Below are 24920 nucleotides of genomic sequence, written 5' to 3'. Positions count from 1 at the left end.
TACAAATCACTGTGGTAAGGGTAAGTCTTTGTTTTATAAGGAAAATAACAAAAGGCCTGCTTAATGTTGCAGACATGTTTTCTTTATCTTCAAATTCACATTGTATTCCTTTTGTCTGCCCATGCTACACATTGATTCCTTTTGTCTGCCCATACTACACATTGTATTCCTTTTGTCTGCCCATGCTACACATTGATTCCTTTTGTCTGCCCATGCTACACATTGATTCCTTTTGTCTGCCCATGCTACACATTGATTCCTTTTGTCTGCCCATGCTACACATTGATTCCTTTTGTCTGCCCATGCTACACATTGTATTCCTTTTGTCTGCCCATGCTACACATTGATTCCTTTTGTCTGCCCATGATACACATTGATTCCTTTTGTCTGCCCATGCTACACATTGTATTCCTTTTGTCTGCCCATGCTACACATTGACAATGCCTATGTATTTGAATGTTGCTTTAATAAACAAATTCACTGGTGAATTAATTTGCTTTTCAATCTGTAAAACTACCAGTATTTTTTTCCAAGGTCAACATTATTGTTTACTTCATGTCTACAGTGTTCTTGGTGCATACACAGGTACAATACTGCATATGACTTTTTCCTTGGATGAGTGAAATATTTTTAACAAAATGGTTTTATATATATTACCTGAAGTATCTTAACTTGCACAATACCCTAACTGACTTATTTGTCTTTTTTCCAAATTGGAACCATGTTTTGTTTATGGTGTGTAGTGACACTATAAACAGACTGGTTACCAACCATACCAATTTAAATGTTTTGTGTATGGTACACTATAAACAGACTGGTTACCAACCTTACCAATTTAAATGTTTTGTGTATGGTATGTAGTAACACTATAAACAGACTGGTTACCAACCTTAACAATTTAAATGTTTTGTGTATGGTATGTAGTAACACTATAAACAGACTGGTTACCAACCTTAACAATTTAAATGTTTTGTGTATGGTATGTAGTAACACTATAAACAGACTGGTTACCAACCTTAACAATTTAAATGTTTTGTGTATGGTATGTAGTAACACTATAAACAGACTGGTTACCAACCTTACCAATTTAAATGTTTTGTGTATGGTACACTATAAACAGACTGGTTACCAACCTTACCAATTTAAATGTTTTGTGTATGGTACACTATAAACAGACTGGTTACCAACCATACCAATTTAAATGTTGCAAGAGATATGATTGACCATGACACTCATCTATTTGTGTGGCAACTTGGAGACTTCAATGCATGAACATTACATTAGATTGTACATTTCTGTTTCCATTCTGTTTGATTTCTTTATTAGCTGTACATGTGTTTATTATTGTATATACAGGTGTTAAGTGCTTTCAAGTCTGCATTTTACAGCAAAGTTTTAAACGGTTAGCAAACAGGCAGCATTATATACAAGTGTCAAATAGGGTAAATGTGGCCAAGATGAACAGGAACCAAGACTTGACAGTGTTATACCAAGACTTGACAGTGTTATACCAAGACTTGACAGTGTTATACCAAGACTTGACAGTGTTATACCAAGACTTGAAAGTATTATACCAAGACTTGACAGTGTTATACCAAGACTTGACAGTGTTATACCAAGACATGACAGTGTTATACCAAGCTCATAGAATATTACACATTCATCCTTTTGAGGATAGTGATTGTTTCTTTTATTTGTTATGTTTACTGTTGAGATGTTGTATAATCACAGTTGGCGAAGCTGCTTACTGTTAGCCATGTTCCTACAGTGGCCCAAATTGAGTGCTTTCGTATGACAGCAATGTTTCCAGCCCAAATGGTTTTTCCAAGTCCTTTTTTAGAAATCAGGTTTGAAGACTCACAAAAGCAAAAGCAACAAGAAAAACAACCCATTTCTCATAGACCTGCAGGCAAAAATTTCATGTCATTGATCACTATGTATGCATGATTTACATTCATGGGATAAAGGTCTAAAAACAATGGGAACATGTCTCACCGACTGCCATATACAGACTGTGTATGCTGCACAGGTCTAAGACTTGGCCACATGAGGTCATCATTAGTGATATATTGATTTATCCTATCAGTTATATATATATATATATATATATATATATATATATATATATATATATATATATATATATATATATATATATATAGATATATATATATATATATGTATGCATGCGACTTACATGCTTTATATTTTGTAAGTTATCAAAACGTAGCTTTCAGCCTTTAAGCAAACTAATGATTCCTTGCCAGAAACATTGTTAACTTACTTTGCCTGCTGTACTTTGAGCTCCTGATTGTGTTCCTTCTCAATGCGTTTGACCTCCGTATGAATCACCTCCTGCAATTCTTTACTGTCAAGTGTGTAGCGCTTTTTTAAGTCCTCCCTGCAAAAGCAAGAGTAACATGAAAGCACGTTATATGCCCACCCTATGTTTAGGGACTAACCCTTAATTCGGGGTGTGGATAGAATTTAATTTCCAATGAAAATGTTTTCTGTTATCTCAGGATAATTGCCTTTTCAACTACACCATTCCTTTTATATCTTGCTTCCATGTAACTTAAAAACTGTTTATAATGTGGGGCAGGCATGTTTTTAAAATTTGAAACACCACTATCAAAATTAGTAAATGATACATGGTATGCAGTAACTGAAGACAGTGGTTAGAGCCCAGAAATTAGAATCAACATCATCAAATTCTAAATGTTTAATAAGATGTCATATTTTTGTTCAATATTTGTTACAAACAACATTTTCGGTATACTATAAATAACAATATTTGGTGAAATTTTGACCAGTGAACATGTCCGTGGGATAAACTTCCCTGGTAGCAACACTTTAATAAATAAACACCAAATAAATATGTTCTGTGAAGTTTTAGTTGCATCTAAACCTGATTTTAGTGTACTCATTTCTAAGTGTAATATGCCCTCTTGGATTCAAATGTATTCTACCATCACAGCTATGTCCACATACAATTCTATAATTAAGTACTGACCATGCTGACCTAATTAAGTACTGACAATGCTGACCTAATTAAGTACTGGCCATGCTATATGCTGTAGTTTTACACTCTTTTAATATCTGACCCAATTTTGTATTATTATGTTAATTATGTCTTTGGTACCAAATCAAATATAGGGGTGGGGTAAAAGAAAAGTTAAAAGGCATGCAAATCCTACCTGCATGGGAGCTAGTGGTCACCTGACAGGTCAATTCATTTGAATTGATAAATCAAAACTGTTATAAATATAATTATATTTATTATATTATAATTCAACTACCTTATATCAGCCAACTCGTTCACAAATATGATCAAAGATTGCAAGGCAACCAAACACATTACATATTTGGTAAACAAAAAAAAATTCATTCACTGATATAGTTCATTGTGAAGGACAGGGTTCCACAGTTTGTTTAAAATGCCTGAAATTTTCTCAAGAAGAAATGTCACTACTACTTGCATTAAGAACACAGCATCAATATTTCACTAACAAAACAATTAAAAAAATAATCAAGTTTCAGTGTTGATGGTCGTTTTATCTAATAAGTCCCTAGATTTTGAACAAACAAAAAAGCAGTAATATACAATGCTTTTGCATACAAATGACGGTTTTTTAAACCTCTTGGAGTAATGTTTTTACATATATATGACGGTTTTTTAAACCTCTTGGAGTAATGTTTTTACATATATATGACGGTTTTTTAAACCTCATGGAGTAATGTTTTTACATACATATGACGGTTTTTTAAACCTCTTGGAGTAATGTTTTTACATATATATGACGGTTTTTTAAACCTCTTGGAGTAATGTTTTTACATATATATGACGGATTTTTAAACCTCTTGGAGTAATGTTTTTACATACATATGACGGTTTTTTAAACCTCTTGGAGTAATGTTGTTAACAACCTTACAAATGTTGGGTATCCTGAAAAGAAATCGATTTAAAAAAAGGAACAATTTCATAAGAAAAAAATGCTCTTTAATGATTCAGTTTTCTCTTTTTCTAGTGGTGCTGGCATCCCCTTCTTAATTCGTTGTCATGTGCTGAAAAATGACATTTAAACCACAAAAACAAAACAAACACATAAATCAGTGCACGAGTATTCTTGTTCAAACTATGTGTGGTCAGAAATTCCCTAAAATTAAATGTCTAATCCCTTAAAAGTTCCCAATGTGGGATTCACCTGTGAGAACATGACATGTTATGCAAAATGTAAAATACCCCCAACCCCAAGACAGAGTTGTGCTTATAAACAGCTTCCAGCCAACTTATGAAGAAACGATAAAAGACAGAGGACTTTCTATGCCTGCAACCAGCATCCTGTATCAACAGTAAACAGTTGCACTTAATACTTATGGAAAACAATCATCACAATGCAGTATTACAAATCTAGGCTCTTACAAAATGTAACAAGAAAAAAGTGAAGACAACAAGCTTTGTAAAATTTAACAAATAATTTATTTGCATAGAAAAACAAGGTAAAAATGAGAAAAAAACTTAGTTTTACAAATCAAATCTAAAAATAATCCAAGAATTAAAAAAATAGAAGTCCTAGTAATAAAAAGTCCTAATGAAACTGACTTTGAATCCTGATGAAATCCAAAATGGTAGGTGATGACGTATGCTATGGTCAGTGTCATACTGATGTGTCAACAGTTCTTTGCTGAATCAAAGAAAATAATATTCCAGTTTTTGAATTCTGTGTAAATTTTGATAACTGTCTTTGTCCAAGAATTAATTCAGACCACTAATATTTCCAGGGAAAAGAAACTTGAAATCCAAATAAATGGAAGAAAACAAAATAATTAGCCCAAAACTGGTCACAACATAAAACACTTTAACTTCTCAAGTCTTAACTCATTCAGCCCCAGCACTGTTATCAATATCAATGCTGATATGCCCCAGCACTGTTATCAGTATCAATGCTGATATGCCCCAGCACTGTTATCAGTATCAATGCTGATATGCCCCAGCACTGTTATCAGTATCAATGCTGATATGCCCCAGCACTGTTATCAGTATCAATGCTGATATGCCCCAGCACTGTTAATCAGTATCAATGCTGATATGCTCCAGCATTGTTATCAGTATCAATGCTGATATGCCCCAGCACTGTTAATCAGTATCAATGCTGATATGCCCCAGCACTGTTAATCAGTATCAATGCTGATATGCCCCAGTACTGTTAATCAGTATCAATGCTGATATGCCCCAGCACTGTTAATCAGTATCAATGCTGATATGCCCCAGCAGCACTGAGCTGTGTCTAGATGCTTGTGCCCCAGAGAGCTTTTACCTGTTTGGAAAATTTTGCAAACATCATGCACATGCATTCACTCTTACCTTAATTTGTCTTCTTATATACAATAAAACTCCATGAAATTGACACCAATTATTCCAAATGAATTTGTCTACACAGTGATGTATTTATTTTCCTATTTTTGTCCAAGTATCCAATCAAGCCTAAAAATCACATTTGCTTTTTACTAACAGGCACAGGGAATTCAGAGATAGCCTTGACCTTAGCATATACAGGTTTAACTTGTCCATGTCCCATGATATGTCCTAGAAATGTTACACAAGCATGACAGAACTCACTTTTGGATAAATTAATTGTCAAGCATGCATCTGTGAGTCTGTCAAAGAATTTCCAAATTGTTGCTAAATGTTCTTTCCAGGTTTTGTTGTAGATGATGACATTGTCGATGTAAGCATCATAATTATCTAGACCAGAGGTAGTCATATTCATCAGACATTGAAAAGTACTTGGCAAACCCTTCATCCTAAACGGCATCACTTTATACTGATAAAGTCCATCTGGAGCCATGAATGCTGAAATTTCCTTTGCTCTTTCCATCAGTGGAATTTGCCAAAATCCTTGCAGAAGGTCAAATTTGGTGACATACTTGGCATTTCCGATTTTATCAATGCAGTCATCAATTCTTAGTAATGGAAATGAATCTGTTTTAGTCACACTGTTCACCTTCCTATCATCAGGGCACATATGGAAAGTTTTATCTGGTTTCGGAACAAGTATACATGGTGAACTCCAGTCACTTTTACTGGGCTCTATGAAATCATTTTCAAGCAAATACTGAATTTCTTTTTTCAAGTATTCCTGTCTGTGAGGGTTCATCCTGTATGGGTGTTGTTTCACAGGTGTGGAATTTACAATTTCAATGTCATAGAAAATTTTGTTTGTTCTTGTAGGAACATTTGGAAATAAGTGCTCATATACAAATAATAACTGTATAAGTTCTTTCCTTTCTTGTTGCAAACGGGAAAGTTTCTGGTCCAGATTATCCATAATTTCTGAATTCTGACAATTTGTCACTTCAATATCAGTAGAGTTTGATGGTATTCCTTCACTTAATTCTTCAATGAGTGGGACAGGTACAACTAAATTAATTGCATGACTATCTCTCTCAACATACTGGTACTCCTTTAATTTATTTACATCCCAGGAGTACTATTATTATAATTTAACTCATTCATTTTCTTCTTAACTTTATAAGGGCCATAATACCTAATCTGAAGAAAATTTTGAAGAATGAGCAAGAAAGACAGAACCCTACTACCAGTCTAAAAAGTTTTCTCCATTGTAGTTCTGTTGAACAGTAATTTGACTTTTGACTTGAATTGCTAGATGCCAAATTCAAGCATGATCAGGTGGAAAGTTCCAGATGTAAAATTTGACCCTTGATCAGAACAGACAGATTTGGGAAGGCCAAATGAGTAAAAAACTGTATTAAAGCTTTTACTATTGTTTTAGATTTAATATATCTCAAAGGAATTGCCTCTGGAAAACTTGTTGATGCACACATTATGGTCAAGAAGTTTTGGTTACCTGACTTGGTCTTAGGTAAGGGACGAACACAGTCTCCCATTATTCTGCTAAATGGTTCATCAAATGCAAGAATAGGTTGCAGATGAGCCTTAGGTATCTTCTGATTGGGTTTTCCAACCATTTAACAAGTATGACAAGATCTGCAATATTTATAAACATCACTTTTGATTTTTTGCCAATAGGAGTGAGGCAAGATCTTGTGATAAGTCTTATTAATTCCTAAATGACCAGCAAAAGAAGTTTCATGGGCCACAATAAGAATTTCCTGTAAGATTTTGAACTACAATTTGATAGTTCACTGACCACTTGTCACCAGCAGGTACCTCGGGAGGTTTCCATTTTCTCATAAGAATTCCATTTTTAATGAAATAACAGACAGGTAATTCAGTGGCTTCAGTTTCACTAATGGCCCTTTGAAACAAACAGGAGATCTCAGGATCTTTTTCCTGTTTGATGACAAGTGATTGTCATTTGTCACCCTGATTAGAATAAAAAAAATGAGTAGTTAAAAGAGGATCAACATGATCAATATCTTTTGATTGATCCAAACAAGGAGTGAAAGTGACCTCATCAAAAGCCTGACCAATACATGTGTCAGCTAAAGGAACACTTTTCTGATCAACATCATTCTCAAGAGCTTTCTTTGCCACAGGGCTAGTAAAACTGCACAAGCTAGGTATAAATCAGGGAATTCTTTTTCAAAGGAATTGACTTTCTGATCCAAACAAGGATTATCAGTTACAAGTGGATTAACCACAACCTTATCTCTGGCTAGGTTGTTGCCTAGTAATAAATGAATGCCCTCGACAGGTAAAGCATACACTGTTCTGACTGTCATGGGTCCTGAGACTAAGTCTGATGACAAATTTACACAATAGAGAGGGACATTAACAAAGCCACACTCTACTGACTGAATAAGAACACTCTCATCATCAGAAGACTTCTCAGAAAAAGGCAAAGTACCTGATAATAAAAGACTCTGAGAAGCTCCGTTTGTTTTTTTCAAACTCAGGAAAATATTTGACTTCATTTTCTCTAAAAAGGGACATTAACATAATATCCTTAGTGACATCAAAACTTGAATCTGTTTGTGAAGTGGGTACATGCATTTCACTTGCCAGTTCTATTTCTTTTTTTCTAAACTGATATTCCCTCTCTTCCTTCTCTCTTTGCATTTGCATCTGTCTCTCTCTCTCTCTTCTTTCTCCGATTGTAGTTACATTTGTTTCTCTCTCTTCTGTAACTTCGTTTGTTCTTTTTGTAACTGCATTTGTCTTTCACTCCTTTTCTCCGCTTGTACCGAAGTGAAAAATCATCCTGGATCCATTCCTCTTGAAAGCCTTCAAAGTCAGCTTCATTCTCGAAATTGTTGTCGAAAAGTGCATGAAGCCATGCATCATCTCTTTCATCAACTTTATTAAATTCTAACCCATCATTTAAGTCAATATTATCATCAGAATCATCCAAATCATCAACTTCAATGTTGCTACCCTCGCTATCAACATCCATGTTTACATCAGAGTTGTTGTCCATCATTTTATCAATTGATTTTCAAGTCAACAATTTCTTTTCCAACTGTGTTTTTTTAAAATTTCGCTGCGCATGTGTGTTTTAACCATTTCCTGTGTAGGTGAAGAAGTACACAAATATTTGTGATGTATAACATGTTATTTCTAGAGAAGCTGCACACATACATATTAGAGTACAACCGTAGTCATATTCAGGATAAAATGGGATACTACGCCTGCTGGCGTATTCAGGATAGAATGAGGTATTATGACCGCAGTCATATTCAGGATAAAATGGGTTAAAAAGTGAAGACAACAAGCTTTGTAAAATTCAACAAATAATTTATTTCCCTAGAAAAACAAGGTAAAAATCAGAAAAAGAACTTACAGTTTCACGAATAAAATCCAAAAATAATCCAAGAATTAAAAACAATAGAAGTCCTAGTAATAAAAAGTCCTAATGAAACTGAGTTTGAATCTCGATGAAATCTAAAATGAAAGGCGATGATGTATGTTGTGGTCAGTGTCATACTGATGTGTCAACAGGTCTTTGTTGAATCACAGAAAATAATATTCCAAGAATTAATTTAGACCACTAATATTTCCAGGGAAAAGAAACTTGAAATGCAAATAAATGGAAGAAAACAAAATAATTAGCCCAAAACTGGTCACAACATAAAACACTTTAACTTTTCAAGTGTTAAAGCAAGAATAACTATTATTTCTAAAAACATCAGTAATAAATCTAACTACAATGCAAAACAGATGCCCAGTTGTGGGTCAATCCTCTGGAAAAAACAGACTTCATAACAACTGCTAAATCTTATTTGTCACATACTCCAAGTATGACCTTGATTCCACTTTATGAATCTTACTCAGAGAAAGAATTAAAAAAACTTAACAAAAGTTGTTTACTACAAACTATCACTGGTTTTGAATCAAGATCAGAACTAGGTCAGCATTAGATACAATGTTTCTATAAAGTTGTTTACATCAAAAATTTAAAAAATCAGTCAGAACTGAACTCTATTCCAGTACATAAAGTTACAATACCATGTAATGGAATAAATAAATTAAAACCTACAAACAAACAATTAAATTGAATCAAATATAAATTAAATCAAATATACAAAACAGCAGTCATACCAATAACTTTTAAAAATGGTATTAGCAGCAGCCTTGCTTGGCACTCAGCATTAAGAGGTTAGTGTTAGGGCTGGTCGGCTGAGGTCAGGATAATGTTACTGGGTGGGATATGATGCTACATGTCGGTGGCATGATGACCCAGTGCAAGACACCATTATAAACTACCACACTGCAAACATCATAGCAATATGACTTGAATTATTAAAACTAAGTTAAAAATCTATACCACACACACATATACAAATTTTGGTTAAGATACATGATCTAGAACAAAAAATATGGACAAAAACGATTTTTCTTCTTTCAGTTGGTGACTTTGTCACTTGACCCAAACATTAATTGCTTTTGCCTTACCCAATGTGTATGACATTATCCATTAACTTCTTGAAAGGTACATGGTCAAGAAAGTTGACTTCTGTGCAGAAACCACATTTCTTCTTTCTGTTGCAGTACCCCGACCTTTTGCATTTCAAGCCTAAAATGAACAGGCTTTTTTCTCACCCCAAATAAAAGCCATCTACAAAGCTAGGTTGAAGTCTGTTATGCTGAACTAATTTTAGTGTGCAGAGACCCTTTTTCTTCAAATAATCACTTTGACCTTGACCTTTGACCCAAAAATAATAGCCAAATATCTTACTCCAACTTAAAGCTACTCGCAAAGATCAGTAAGTTTAGAAAACTCAAGTTATTGCACTGAAACAAAACAGATGGGTGCAATGCATATTCCACATAAAACATAATCCTCATTATGAAAGGCATATAAAAATCTTATGATAAAACACCTGTGCCTTTACTTAGACTCTCCAGCCCGTCACTTAAAAATAAATACCCAAGTTAAAACATTCCACTCCTTTAACTCTACGTTGAGATAATCAAAAGTCCCCACATGTAATGAAGGACAAGCTTACATAATATAAATTAATTTGTTTCTCCTGAAATGTTCAATGTCAATCTAGAAACTGAAGCAAGGTTAAAAGTGGTCCTTACCAGGTAAATATCACCTTTGGGTTTAGCTAGTATTCATAATGGTCTCAAATTTGGTGAGGCTGAATACTTGCCTGTGGCTTTCTTTAATAAGAATTCTAATTGGAAGACTTATAATGGTTTTTGCAAATATCATGCTCTAACAGAATCAGTTTAAGTGACTGTTCTTTGATGATATAGACCTACTCTATTTTACAAGTACTAAAAGCACAAGAACTATCAGAAATAGTTTAAATGAGTCAGATAATAATACTTAGGGACTTCTTATCAGTACAGTTAAACACATGAGTCCCATTTAGGGACTTCTTATCAGTACAGTTAAACATGTATGCCCTGTTTAGGGACTTCTTATCAGTACAGTTAAACACATATGCCCTGTTTAGGGACTTCTTATCAGTACAGTTAAACACATGAGCCCCATTTAGGGACTTCTTATCAGTACAGTTAAACACATGGGCCCCATTTAAGTACTTCTTATCAGTACAGTTAAACACATGAGTCCCATTTAGGGACTTCTTATCAGTACAGTTAAACACATATGCCAAAACACATGAGCCCCATTTAGGGACTTCTTATCAGTACAGTTAAACACATATGCTCTGTTTAGGGACTTCTTATCAGTACAGTTAAACACATGGGCCCCATTTAAGTACTTCTTATTAGTACAGTTAAACACATGGGGCCCATTTAGGGACTTCTTATCAGTACAGTTAAACACATGGGCCCTGTTTAAAGGAATTCTCATCAGTACAGTTAAACACATGGGCCCTGTTAAGGGACTTCGTATCAGTACAGTTAAACACATATGCCCTGTTTAGGAACTTCTTATCAGTACAGTCAAACACATGGGCCCCATTTAAGGAGTTCTTATTAGTACAGTTAAACACATGGGCCCCATTTAGGGACTTCTTATCAGTACAGTTAAACACATGGGCCCTGTTTAAAGGAATTCTCATCAGTACAGTTAAACACATGGGCCCTGTTAAGGGACTTCGTATCAGTACAGTTAAACACATATTCCCTGTTTAGGAACTTCTTATCAGTACAGTCAAACACATGGTCCCCATTTAAGGACTTCATATTAGTACAGTTAAACACATAGGCCCCATTTATGGACTTCTTATCAGTACAGTTAAACACATGGGCCCTGTTTAAAGGAATTCTCATCAGTACAGTTAAACACATGGGCCCTGTTTCACAAGCACTATAAGTTTATGCACAAAATTTTGAAGTTTTCAGTTAAGAAAATCATACGCTATTTCACAAGTACATTTCATAAATATATCCATAGGAAATGTTAGAAGAAGAAAAAAATGTCACTTGTTTTTAATGATAGAAATGACAAAATCTTTCATCATCCTAACGAAGATTTTACCTTAAAACAATGTAGACATTTTGGATAATGGTTATTAGAGGAAAAATGTGACATCCATCATAAAATGAGCTGACTATGTAACACACAGCAAGAAGCATACGTATAACAAAACACAAATTGGTTATGTAAAGCATGGACAAGAAAGCATTTGAACAGCATTTCAATATTGCAAAATATGCCCATTCCTTCCATTGATGGCATTGTAGTCTGTTCACCTGGACGTCATGCAAGATTCAATTTTCATTTTTTACGTTTATTTTGCTTTTCATTGCTTTTTTCATAAACATTATCTCTGTAAACCAGCATACTTTAGGGTAAATGCAGATTAAGCTAAAATACCATAGTAAGGCTCTATGAAACAAAGAAGGAGTCATAAAATGTCACAGTAAGGCATTATGAAATGAGTTAAAAGCTATTGTTTCAAGTTACCTGAACACCCTGATTTAAAAAAAATGTACAATTAATTATAAAAAGAGACAATATGTAGACTTGTACTAAATCACTGAAATCTTTTCATTAAGTGAAGGATAGTCATTTAGTTATAAGGAAAGAACAACATTCTTCTGCAGAAAGCTACAAACTTTAAATAGATTTTTGAAGACAATGTAATTAAGCTTTCAATTTAATTAAGCTTTAAATTTAATTAGTTTTTAATTTTTGTTTATATCTTATTCATTCACTTGGCGCTAAATTTTGGCTGCTATTGAAGTGATTGTTCTGCTATTTGATAATGAGCATTACCAGAATTCTGTGCAGTTGAGTGAATAGGTATCGGCATAAATGTGGACCCTGTTATTTTAATGATCAATTTAAATTATTTCAATTGAATTTTGGCACCATGCTCTGTGCACTAAATGATCAAATTTTGCTGGATGTACACAGGGCCAGGTTATAATTTGCTGAACAGGTTTACATAATGCAGCAATGTTTCTTAATCACAAAATCTGAGGTTTATTGTAAAAATATGCAATTTCAGTGGAATTAGGAATATAAACAAGTGAGGATAGTTTAATAATTTCATGATGGAATTATTCAGTCTAAATGAATCATACTTAAAATCTGTACAGATATTGTAGATACTACCTGCAAAATTGTCTTTTCAAAACTTCCCATTGGCATCAATGTTCTTTAGTGGCACCCCTAATTATTTACAGAAAAGTTTTTATGTCAGGTACTACACTGCCTCTACCTTCATAATTATAAGTTTTGTGAAGAACTGCCCCAGTTACACTACGGTAAGAATTGCCCCAGTTACACTATGGTAAGAGTTGCCCCAGTTACACAATGGTAAGAATTGCCCCAGTTACACTATGGTAAGAATTGCCCCAGTTACACTATGGTAAGAATTGCCCCAGTTACACTATGGTAAGAATTGCCCCAGTTACACTATGTTAAGATCTGCCTCAGTTACACAATGGTAAGAATTGCCCCAGTTACACTATGGTAAGAATTGCCCCAGTTACACTACAGTAAGAAGTGACCCAGTAATACTACAGTAAGAATTGTCTCAGTTACACTATGGTAAATGGGAAATTCTTGAAATTTTTAGCCGCCAGAAAAACAAATTATGGCATCCCCTTAACCTAGCCCCTGGGTAAAAATTGCCCCTTCTCCCTCGTGCTTCCACAGCAAAGATGGCCCTATTATATTACTTTTTTTGTTTCATATGACATATTTTGTATCAAATGACCAAAGAGTCTGCATAAAATAATTCTTATCATTAGCCATTATTAAAACATTTAATAAATAACATCTATATTATACTGTTTGGAATGCCTCTCTGAAAATCAGCACTTCCTGACCCTGACATACTGAACATGGTGTCATTTTTCTACCATGTTTGTTTATAAGGAAATTCAGCAAAATTGGTGATTTAAAGTTGCAATTGTTTATATTTTTCAGTTTCAAAGTAAAATGTGTCATTGCACATACAAATGTTTTCATGTTATTCATTTATGTAAAACATGTAAAAATATGTTACAAAATATCTTTATAAGAGAAAGCCACACCATATGATATCTACTGGAATGTCAGGGAGCATCTCAAGAGAGCCTGCTCTTTCACTCTTGCTTTTCACATATCAAAAATCTTTGCATTTACACCTGTTTTCAAATGTAAGCAATTCTTGTCAGTGAAACATCCATAATCATGCACAAAAGCATTACACAAAATTTAAAATCTGCAGTGTATGTTGATAAAAAGCTCTACATTAAGAGACACCTGCATATAACCAATAGGTCTTAGCAAATCATACATATATATATATATTGTATTTGCTGGCCGATAAGATGATACTTTTTTACCAGAAAATCTTAGCTTCATCTTATACTCTGAATCGACGTATATCTGGATTATGTCATCCGAATTGCTTAATCGTACTTTTCATATGGAAAATAATTCTTCAAAAGTATGAAAAATAATGTGAAAAGATATTTCATCTTGAAGAAGAGATCATGTATGAAAAAATATAGGATCCCACATTGAGTATTTTAAACAATTACAGGATTGTCAGTATTAAAAATTAATACAGATTAGATGTAACTGCGCTAAAGCAGCATGCACCAGTAATGTACGTTGTTTGCAATATATGTTGATTGGATAAAATTTGCAATGCTGTGTAGAACGAAGTGAAAAAAACCAAAGCCAAGTTATTGATCTCACCTTGCCTTGTACCTGGCATCGACTTTTATATGGATAAAGGATGGAAAATTTGCCAAATTTGCTCATTCGACTTATAATCTGCATTGACTTACAGGCTGGCAAATACGGTATGTATGTATGTGTATATATATATATATATATATATATATATATATATATATATATATATATATATATATATATATATATATATATATATATATATATATATATATATATATATATATTCATGCACACATACACATAACAATATATATATATTGTTATGTGTTTAGGCTCTTTTAAACAGCAACAAGAAATAAGAAGACAACAAGCTTTGTTAAATTTAAAAAATAATTTATATTCCTGGAAAAACAAGGTAAAAATTAAGAAAAAAAATTAGTTTTACGAATCAAATCCAAAAATAATCCTAGAATAATCCAAGAATTAAAAATTAAAAGTCCTATATAATAAAAAGTCCTAATGAAATTGAGTCTGAATCCCGATGAAATCCAAAATGGAAGGTGATGATGTATGCTGTGGTCAGTGTCCTACTGATGTGTCAACAGGTCTTTGTTGGAAAGTACTCATTGCAAATGTGCATACCATTGTGCTTGCAACTTGAAGCAGTGATATTATAAGAGTACCTGCTGACAAAGATCACCTGCATAATGCACACACAAAATGCTTCAGGATAGTGTGTTCAATACTTTTATTTCACAAAACCACAATAATCATTTTGTAATTATCACCTGCAGATTAGGATCTGACTTAAGACCTCTTGCACTAAAGGTACACACACCTTTAGACTGAAAGTTTCAGAGCAGCGAGTGGCTTCCTATGCCCAGATGGCTTTATTACTTTCTTCCTCACTCTACCCTCTTCTCAGTAATTCTGGTATACTTCCAAAAAGAACAGAAGGATAAAAGGATAAAAATATTTACCTGTGTTCCTGTTCCCTACTGGCCAGTAGGCCCTGAAGCTGCTGTATTTGTCCCTTTTGGGTCTCCACAGTGTTTCTTATGAGTTCAACCTCCCTGCTCAGTGCTGCTGCATGCATCTGGGCATTCTGCACCTTCTTGTGCTACAAAAATACATCTTATTATACACACAACCTGAATTTTGTACATACCTGTTAAAAAATATAAAAGCTAATTTAATTCATGTTTTTTCTGTCATCTGAATTCCAAGCAGAGCAAGATCCACAAATTAGGTTTATCACACATGAATCGCAACAGCTCGTTCCCATGTAACGACTTTTGAAGTCCCTATTGATGATTAGTCAAGGGATATAATTTTGGATTTAGAGGGTTTAGGGGGTATCTGACTTTCTGATCTTTAAGGAAATATATTATATTTTTCAGTGAAAGTAATTCAGAATTTTACCTGCTCCACTTAAATTCATACTGCATAGAAATAATTCTGCTCACCCCACCCACTACCCAAGTTCTCGACCCAAGATGGATACAAGTCAGAGAATTACATTTTCCCTTATACCGACCTTGACCTTGAGGTAGATGACACTACATCTAGTCATTATATAACAAATTATATAACAAAGGTTCATGAAAATCTCTACAAAAATTACAAAATTATTTCCAGATGAGCAAATGTTAATGGATGGATTAGCAATGCCACGACGCCATAACATTTCTTAGGAAATCATGTCCACTACTTTGACAAATTTTAACGGAAACAGAAGAAAAAAAGAACCTTTACCTTAAAACCTTATGTCAAATTTGGTTTCAATCTGAGAACTTCTAAAAACATTTTTGGGGTGGAGGGGTGGTGCATAAATGGCATTGGTGAGGCAATGACAAAATTTCATTCATAAAGGAGTTTTAAGACTGAAAATCTAATATGATCCAAAATCTATTACCAAATGTCCATTACAAGTTTCAATCCATGAAGTCCATGACAAGTGACTAAGCAGAAAAAGACATCAAGATGCAAGAACAAGCTAATCTAGGCCAAACTCTTAGCTAATCTAGGTCAAACTCTTAGCTAATATAGGTCAAACTCTTAGCTAATCTAGGTCAAACTGTTGCTGCTAACTAAAAATTTTAAAGCAAACTGGCAACAATGGACCCTGATCTACATCTACTCCTTAGAATGCAAGATATCAACCTTGATCTACATCTATTCCTTAGAATGCAAGATATCAACCCTGATCTACATCTACTCCTTAGAATGCAAGATATGAACCCTGATCTACATCTACTCCTTGGAATGCAAGATATCAACCCTGATCTACATCTACTCCTTAGAATGCAAGATATCAACCCTGATCTACATCTACTCCTTAGAATGCAAGATATCAACCCTGATCTACATCTACTCCTTAGAATGCAAGATATCAACCCTGATCTACATCTACTCCTTAGAATGCAAGATATCAACCCTGATCTACATCTACTCCTTAGAATGCAAGATATCAACCCTGATCTACATCTACTCCTTAGAATGCAAGATATCAACCCTGGTCTACATCTACTCTTTAGAATGCAAGATATCAACCCTGATCTACATCTATTCCTTAGAATGCAAGATATCAACCCTGATCTACATCTACTCCTTAGAATGCAAGATATCAACCCTGATCTACATCTACTCCTTAGAATGCAAGATATCAACCCTGATCTACATCTACTCTTTAGAATGCAAGATATCAACCCTGATTTACATCTACTCCTTAGAATGCAAGATATCAACCCTGATCTACATCTACTCCTTAGAATGCAAGATATCAACCCTGATCTACATCTACTCTTTAGAATGCAAGATATCAACCCTGATCTACATCTACTCCTTAGAATGCAAGATATCAACCCTGATCTACATCTACTCCTTAGAATGCAAGATATCAACCCTGATCTACATATATTCCTTAGAATGCAAGATATCAACCCTGATCTACATCTACTCCTTAGAATGCAAGATATCAACCTTGATTTACATCTACTCCTTAGAATGCAAGATATCCAACCTGATCTACATCTACTCCTTAGAATGCAAGATATCAACCCTGATCTACATCTACTCTTTAGAATGCAAGATATCAACCCTGATCTACATCTACTCCTTAGAATGCAAGATATCAACCCTGATCTACATCTACTCCTTAGAATGAAAGATATCAATCCTGATCTACATCTACTCCTTAGAATGCAAGATATCAACCCTGATTTACATCATGTCAAACTCCAACAGCAAACTGATTCATGTCAAACTCCAACAGTAAACTGATTCATGTCAAACTCCAACAGTAAACTGATTCATGTCAAACTCCAACAGTAAACTGATTCATGTCAAACTCAACAGTAAACTGATTCATGTCAAACTCCAACAGTAAACTGATTCATGTCAAACTCCCACAGTAAACTGATTCATGTTAAAATCCAACAGTAAACTGATTCATGTCAAACTCCAACAGTAAACTGATTCTGACTCATGTCAAAATTCAAATGTTACTGAGTGGAAATGGACATTGTCAAATAAAGGTAAACTCCATGTAAACTAGGGCTGAAATTTGGTCAAGATCTGACAGAAATACCATATATGCTCTCTTAAAAGTCAAGTCAAACTGCAAACAACAAATATCGTTATCTTATGTAGCATAATGTGCCTGCAGATCAGGGTCTATGCTGTTTATACTACTGATTACTCCTGACAAACTGCACAGACCCAGATTTTCCACTGCATAATGTGATGGCAGATCTGGGTCAGTGCAGCTTGGAGTTGGAATTCACTTATAAGTGAGTATATATGGAATGTAACAATCATAGATGACTTACAAGGTAATTTAGATCTGATACTAAACATGGTTTCAATTCAAATGGGCATTAAAAGTTATTCTGTGGGAGCTTCTAAGTCAGACAGCTGTAATTCAGTATATTTTTGATGGACATGGGCGACAATGAAAACCTGACCTAGACATGTACACCACATTTTGGTATTAATCCATGAAGTCCTTCAAAAGACACATGTAATGGGTCTAATCTGATGACACATAATAAGCTCCTCTAATGAAGTGTATGTGATTTACATTTTTAACATACTTTTAAACAAATTTTAGCCATATCGCTATGATGTATGCAGTGTGGCAGTTTATAGTGATGCCTAGCACTGGGGCATAATACCACAGACATGTAGTATTACCCAGTCACCTTATTCTGACACCAGTCCTAACACTAACCTCTTAATGCTGAGCACCTAGCGAGGCAGCTGTTATTACCATTTTTATAAGTCTTTGGTACGACTTGGCCAAGGTTAGAACCCACGACTTCTCATATCCAAGGCGGATGCTGTAACTACTTAGGCCACTGGAGCGACCATGAAGATCATGTGTAATAGGAAGATATAAAGTACACTGATTTACAAGGTAAGTGCAAAAAATAAAGACCTAGATCTGCTGTTCCAAAATGCAGTGGCAGAACATGGCCTATGTTGATGGTTCTATTGATTACTCTTAAGAAACTGCTGAGACCTAGATCTGCTGGTTCATTTTGCAATGGCAGATCTGGATCGTTACAGTTTTCAGTTGGGCTTGACTTATAAGGGAGTATATATGGTATACAGGTAGGTCCCTTTACATAATTCATCAAAACTATTTATAAAAGCCAAACATTTTTTTTTACACAAATTAATTTCTTTGCTTCAGTGATAATGGCAAAATGCGTCATGATTGAGAGGGCACCAAAATAATATCGCTGAAATGAACTGATATAAAATTTGGACAAAATAAAAAAAGATAGAATCTTCAATGAAGGATAGATTAATGGAATTAGGGATTAATAGCATTTTGTTGAATTTTAAATTTGGCTGCAGACAGAAAAACAATTTAACTGAACCAAACTGAATTTAAATGAATTCTGAAGAAAAGAAGGGATGAAACAATTACAGCACTACAATGATAGGGTTAAAAGAATGTTATCAACAGAAACTGAAAATTGGAAGAAAACATCTGGTGCAAAAGAAGTGCATATCAATTTGCTTGTATCAATTTGTTAGTGATGATCCAATTATAGCATTCCAATGACAATTAGGCACTGCAAAAGGATTGTACTACTTGTAACAAGACAAGCCATAATGTTTTGAACAGAAACTCAAACTCAGATAGAAACACCAAACTTCTGTCAGGCACTGTGTTGCTCATGTCAATTTGATAGTTGAAACTTATGAACATCCAAACATAAATAAATAATATAATTTAAAAAAAAATAATAATAGACCAAAAATTGGCCTGATATCACTCACCTGGCATCCATTCATTTATAAGGCACATGCAGTAGAAACACCTGTCTTGAGTTGAAAGACACTAATGTGTTGATAATTTCCAGCCATTTGGTGGAAATCTGGTTGTACATGACACATTGTTTAACCCTGTTTCTACTTTGAGTAACTTCAGCTAGACTAGATGGTGCATTGGCATCTTTTGCATGACAGGAAAAAAGTGTCCATGCCAGGTCTCTACCAATCACATCTGGTAGACATGTTAATACAGCTTGGAAAAGTCATTTTATGATAGTTGTTTTTCATACAATCATATTAGTAATAGCAATACTTGAGATATGGTATAATTTGTCAATCTCATTAAATACAGATCTCCACTGTCCTATAAAGGGGAGGAAGAACCACCAACCCACAGGAAGCAACAGATAAACTTTCTCACACACCCACATTGGTTCAGCCTGAGACTTGAACCCATGGGTATAAAGATGATAGCAGTGATTGACAAAGGCAAGTGCTTTAGACTACTTGGCCATCTGTGTCCCCAGATATATGAAGATATTTTACTCTCATTACAAATACCTATAATATTGATCACTTATTGTGTATTCATGTTTTTACATTTTTTATTTTATGGATTTTGGTTGCTTGGGTCAAGTGGATGAACATGACAAATGTTATTATTGGCTGTGTTTGTTTTTGTCTGATCATGCATTAAATGAACTGAAAAAGAACTCCACTATAATGGGTAATTTGAACTACTTTTACCTCATACATATTACTGCTTGCTTACCACTATAATGGGTAATTTGATCTACTTTTACCTGTTACATATTACTGCTTGCTTACCACTATTATGGGTAATTTGAACTACTTTTACCTCTTACATACAGATGCTTACTTACCACTATAATGGGTAATTTGAACTACTTTTACCTGTTACATATTATTGCTTGCTTACCACTATAATGGGTAATTTGAACTACTTTTACCTGTCATGTATAGATTCTTACTTACCACTATAATGGGTAATTGGAACTACTTTTACCTCTTACATACAGATGCTTACTTACCACTATAAAAGGTAATTTGAACTACTTTTACTTCTTACATATAGATGCTTGCTTACTACTATAATGGGTAATTTCAACTACTTTCACCTGTTACATATCACTGCTTGCTTACCACTATTATGGGTAATTTGAACTACTTTTACCTCTTACATACAGATGCTTACTTACCACTATAATGAGTAATTTGAACTACTTTTACCTCTTACATATAGATGCTTACTTACCACTATAATGGGTAATTTGAACTACTTTTACCTGTTACATATTATTGCTTGCTTACCACTATAATGGGTAATTTGAACTACATTTACCTGTCATGTATAGATTCTTACTTACCACTATAATGGGTAATTTGAACTACTTTTACCTCTTACATACAGATGCTTACTTACCACTATAAAAGGTAATTTGAACTACTTTTACTTCTTACATATAGATGCTTGCTTACTACTATAATGGGTAATTTAAACAACTTTTACCTCTTACATACAGATGCTTACTTACCCCTATAATGGGTAATTTGAACTACTTTTACCTGTTACATATTATTGCTTGCTTACCACTATAATGGGTAATTTGAACTACTTTTACCTGTCATGTATAGATTCTTACTTACCACTATAATGGGTAATTTGAACTACTTTTACCTCTTACATACAGATGCTTACTTACCACTATAAAAGGTAATTTGAACTACTTTTACTTCTTACATACAGATGCTTGCTTACTACTATAATGGGTAATTTGAACTATTTTTACCTGTTACATATTACTGCTTGCTTACCATTATAATGGGTAATTTGAACTACCTTTACCTCTTACATACAGATGCTTACTTACCACTATAATGGGTAATTTGAAATACTTTTACCTGTTACATATTATTGCTTGCTTACCATTATAATAGGTAATTTGAACTACTTTTACCTGTCATGTATAGATTCTTACTTACCACTATAATGGGTAATTGGAACTACTTTTACCTCTTACATATAGATGCTTGCTTACTACTATAATGAGTAATTTGAACTAATTTTACCTGTTACGTATTACTGCTTGCTTACCACTATAATGGGTAATTTGAACTACTTTTACCCCTTACATATTACTGCTTGCTTACCACTACAATGGGTAATTTGAACTATTTTTACCTCTTACATACAGATGCTTACTTACCACTATAATGGGTAATTTGAACTACTTTTACCTGTTACATACAGATGCTTGCTTACCACTATAATGGGTAATTTGAACTACTTTTACCTGTTACATATTTCTGCTTGCTTACCACTATAATGGGTAAGTTGAACTACTTTTACCTGTTACGTATAGATTTTTACTTGCCACTATAATGGGTAAGTTGAACTACTTTTACCTCTTACATATAGATTCTTACTTACCACTGTAATGGGTAATTTGAACTACTTTTACCTCTTATATACAGATGCTTGCTTACCAATATAATGGGTAGTTTGAACTATTTTTACCTGTTACATATTACTGCTTGCTTACCACTATAATGGGTAATTTGGTACTACGCTTACCTGTTACATACAGATGCTTGCTTACCACTATAATGGGTAGCTTGAACTATTTTTACCTGTTACATATTACTGCTTGCTTACCACTATAATAAGTAATTTGAACTACTTTTACCTCTTACATACAGATGCTTACTTACCACTATAATAAGTAATTTGAACTACTTTTACCTCTTACATACAGATGCTTGCTTACCACTATAATGGGTAGTTTGAACTATTTTTACCTGTTACATATTACTGCTTGCTTACCACTATAATGGGTAATTTGAACTACTTTTACCTCTTACATATAGATGCTTGCTTACTACTATAATAAGTAATTTGAACTACTTTTACCTCTTACGTACAGATGCTTACTTACCACTATAATGGGTAGTCTGAACTATTTTTACCTGTTACATATTACTGCTTGCTTACCACTATAATGGGTAATTTGTACTACGTTTACCTGTTACATACAGATGCTTGCTTACCACTATAATTGGTAATTTGAACTACTTTTACCTCTTACATACAGATGCTTACTTACCACTATAATGGGTAATTTGAACTACTTTTACCTGTTACGTATTACTGCTTGCTTACCACTATAATGGGTAATTTGAACTACTTTTACCTCTTACATACAGATGCTTACTTACCACTATAATGGGTAATTTGAACTACTTTTACCTCTTACATACAGATGCTTACTTACCACTATAATGGGTAATTTGAACTACTTTTACCTCTTACATACAGATGCTTACTTACCACTGTAATGGGTAATTTGAACTACTTTTACCTCTTACATACAGATGTTTGCTTACCACTGTAATGGGTAATTTGAACTACTTTTACCTCTTACATATAGATGCTTGCCTACTACTATAATGAGTAATTTGAACTACTTTTACCTTTAACATATTACTGCTTGCTTACCACTATAATGAGTAATTTAAACTACTTTTACCTCTTACATATAGATGCTTACTTACCACTATAATAAGTAATTTGAACTACTTTTACCTCTTACATATAGATGCTTGCTTACCACTATAATGGGTAATTTGAACTACTTTTACCTGTTACGTATTACTGCTTGCTTACCACTATAATGAGTAATTTGAACTACTTTTACCTCTTACATATAGATGCTTACTTACCACTATAACAAGTAATTTGAACTACTTTTACCTCTTACATACAGATGCTTGCTTACTACTATAATGAGTAATTTGAACTACTTTTACCTGTTACCTATTACTGCTTGCTTACCACTATAATGGGTAATTTGAACTACTTTTACCTGTTACATAATACTGCTTGCTTACCACTACAATGGGTAATTTGAACTATTTTTACCTCTTACATACAGATGCTTACTTACCACTATAATGGGTAATTTGAACTACTTTTACCTGTTACATACAGATGCTTGCTTACCACTATAATGGGTAATTTGAACTACTTTTACCTGTTACATATTTCTGCTTGCTTACCACTATAATGGGTAAGTTGAACTACTTTTACCTGTTACGTATAGATTCTTACTTGCCACTATAATGGGTAATTTGAACTACTTTTACCTCTTACATATAGATGCTTGCTTACCACTATAATGGGTAATTTGAACTACTTTTACCTCTTACATATAGATGCTTACTTACCACTATAATGGGTAATTTTGAACTAGTTTTACCTCTTACATACAGATGCTTACTTACCACTATAATGGGTAATTTGAACTACTTTTACCTCTTACATATAGATGCTTGCTTACTACTATAATGAGTAATTTGAACTACTTTTACCTGTTACATATTACTGCTTGCTTACCACTATAATGGGTAATTTGAACTACTTTTACCTGTTACATAATACTGCTTGCTTACCACTACAATGGGTAATTTGAACTACTTTTACCTCTTACATATAGATGCTTACCTACCAGTATAATAAGTAATTTGAACTACTTTTACCTCTTACATATAGATGCTTGCTTACTACTATAATGAGTAATTTGAACTACTTTTACCTGTTACGTATTACTGCTTGCTTACCACTATAATGGGTAATTTGAACTACTTTTACCTGTTACATAATACTGCCTGCTTACCACTACAATGGGTAATTTGAACTATTTTTACCTCTTACATACAAATGCTTACTTACCACTATAATGGGTAATTTGAACTACTTTTACCTGTTACATACAGATGCTTGCTTACCACTATAATGGGTAATTTGAACAACTTTTACCTGTTACATATTTCTGCTTGCTTACCACTATAATGGGTAAGTTGAACTACTTTTACCTGTTACGTATAGATTCTTACTTGCCACTATAATGGGTAATTTGAACTACTTTTACCTCTTACATAGAGATGCTTGCTTACCACTATAACGGGTAATTTGAACTATTTTTACCTCTTACATATAGATGCTTGCTTACCACTGTAATGGGTAAGTTGAACTACTTTTACCTGTTACGTATAGATTCTTACTTACCACTATAATGGGTAATTTGAACTACTTTTACCTCTTACATATAGATTCTTACTTACCACTAT

At 33.8% G+C, this 24920-nt stretch overlaps 1 protein-coding gene across 1 annotated transcript in view; it reads right to left on the bottom strand.

Annotated features, from left to right (window-relative positions):
- LOC149779943 (leucine-rich repeat and coiled-coil domain-containing protein 1-like) overlaps positions 1–24920 on the bottom strand; it is a 476629-nt gene that overhangs the window by 214920 nt on the left and 236789 nt on the right. The window contains exons 14-15 of the mRNA XM_089936640.1: positions 15467–15606; positions 2285–2401 (exon numbers count right to left, since the gene is read on the bottom strand). Coding sequence (XP_089792766.1) covers positions 2285–2401; positions 15467–15606 — 257 coding nt within the window. The remainder of the gene's footprint in view (positions 1–2284; positions 2402–15466; positions 15607–24920) is intronic.

The sequence above is a fragment of the Sinohyriopsis cumingii genome, chromosome 16 (assembly GCF_028554795.1).
Source record: "Sinohyriopsis cumingii isolate HCF-2022 chromosome 16, ASM2855479v2, whole genome shotgun sequence".
In the NCBI taxonomy this organism is placed as follows: Eukaryota; Metazoa; Mollusca; class Bivalvia; order Unionida; family Unionidae; genus Sinohyriopsis; species Sinohyriopsis cumingii.
The sequence above is the reverse complement of the archived record's forward strand: the minus strand, read 5'-3'. Positions and strand labels throughout refer to the sequence as shown.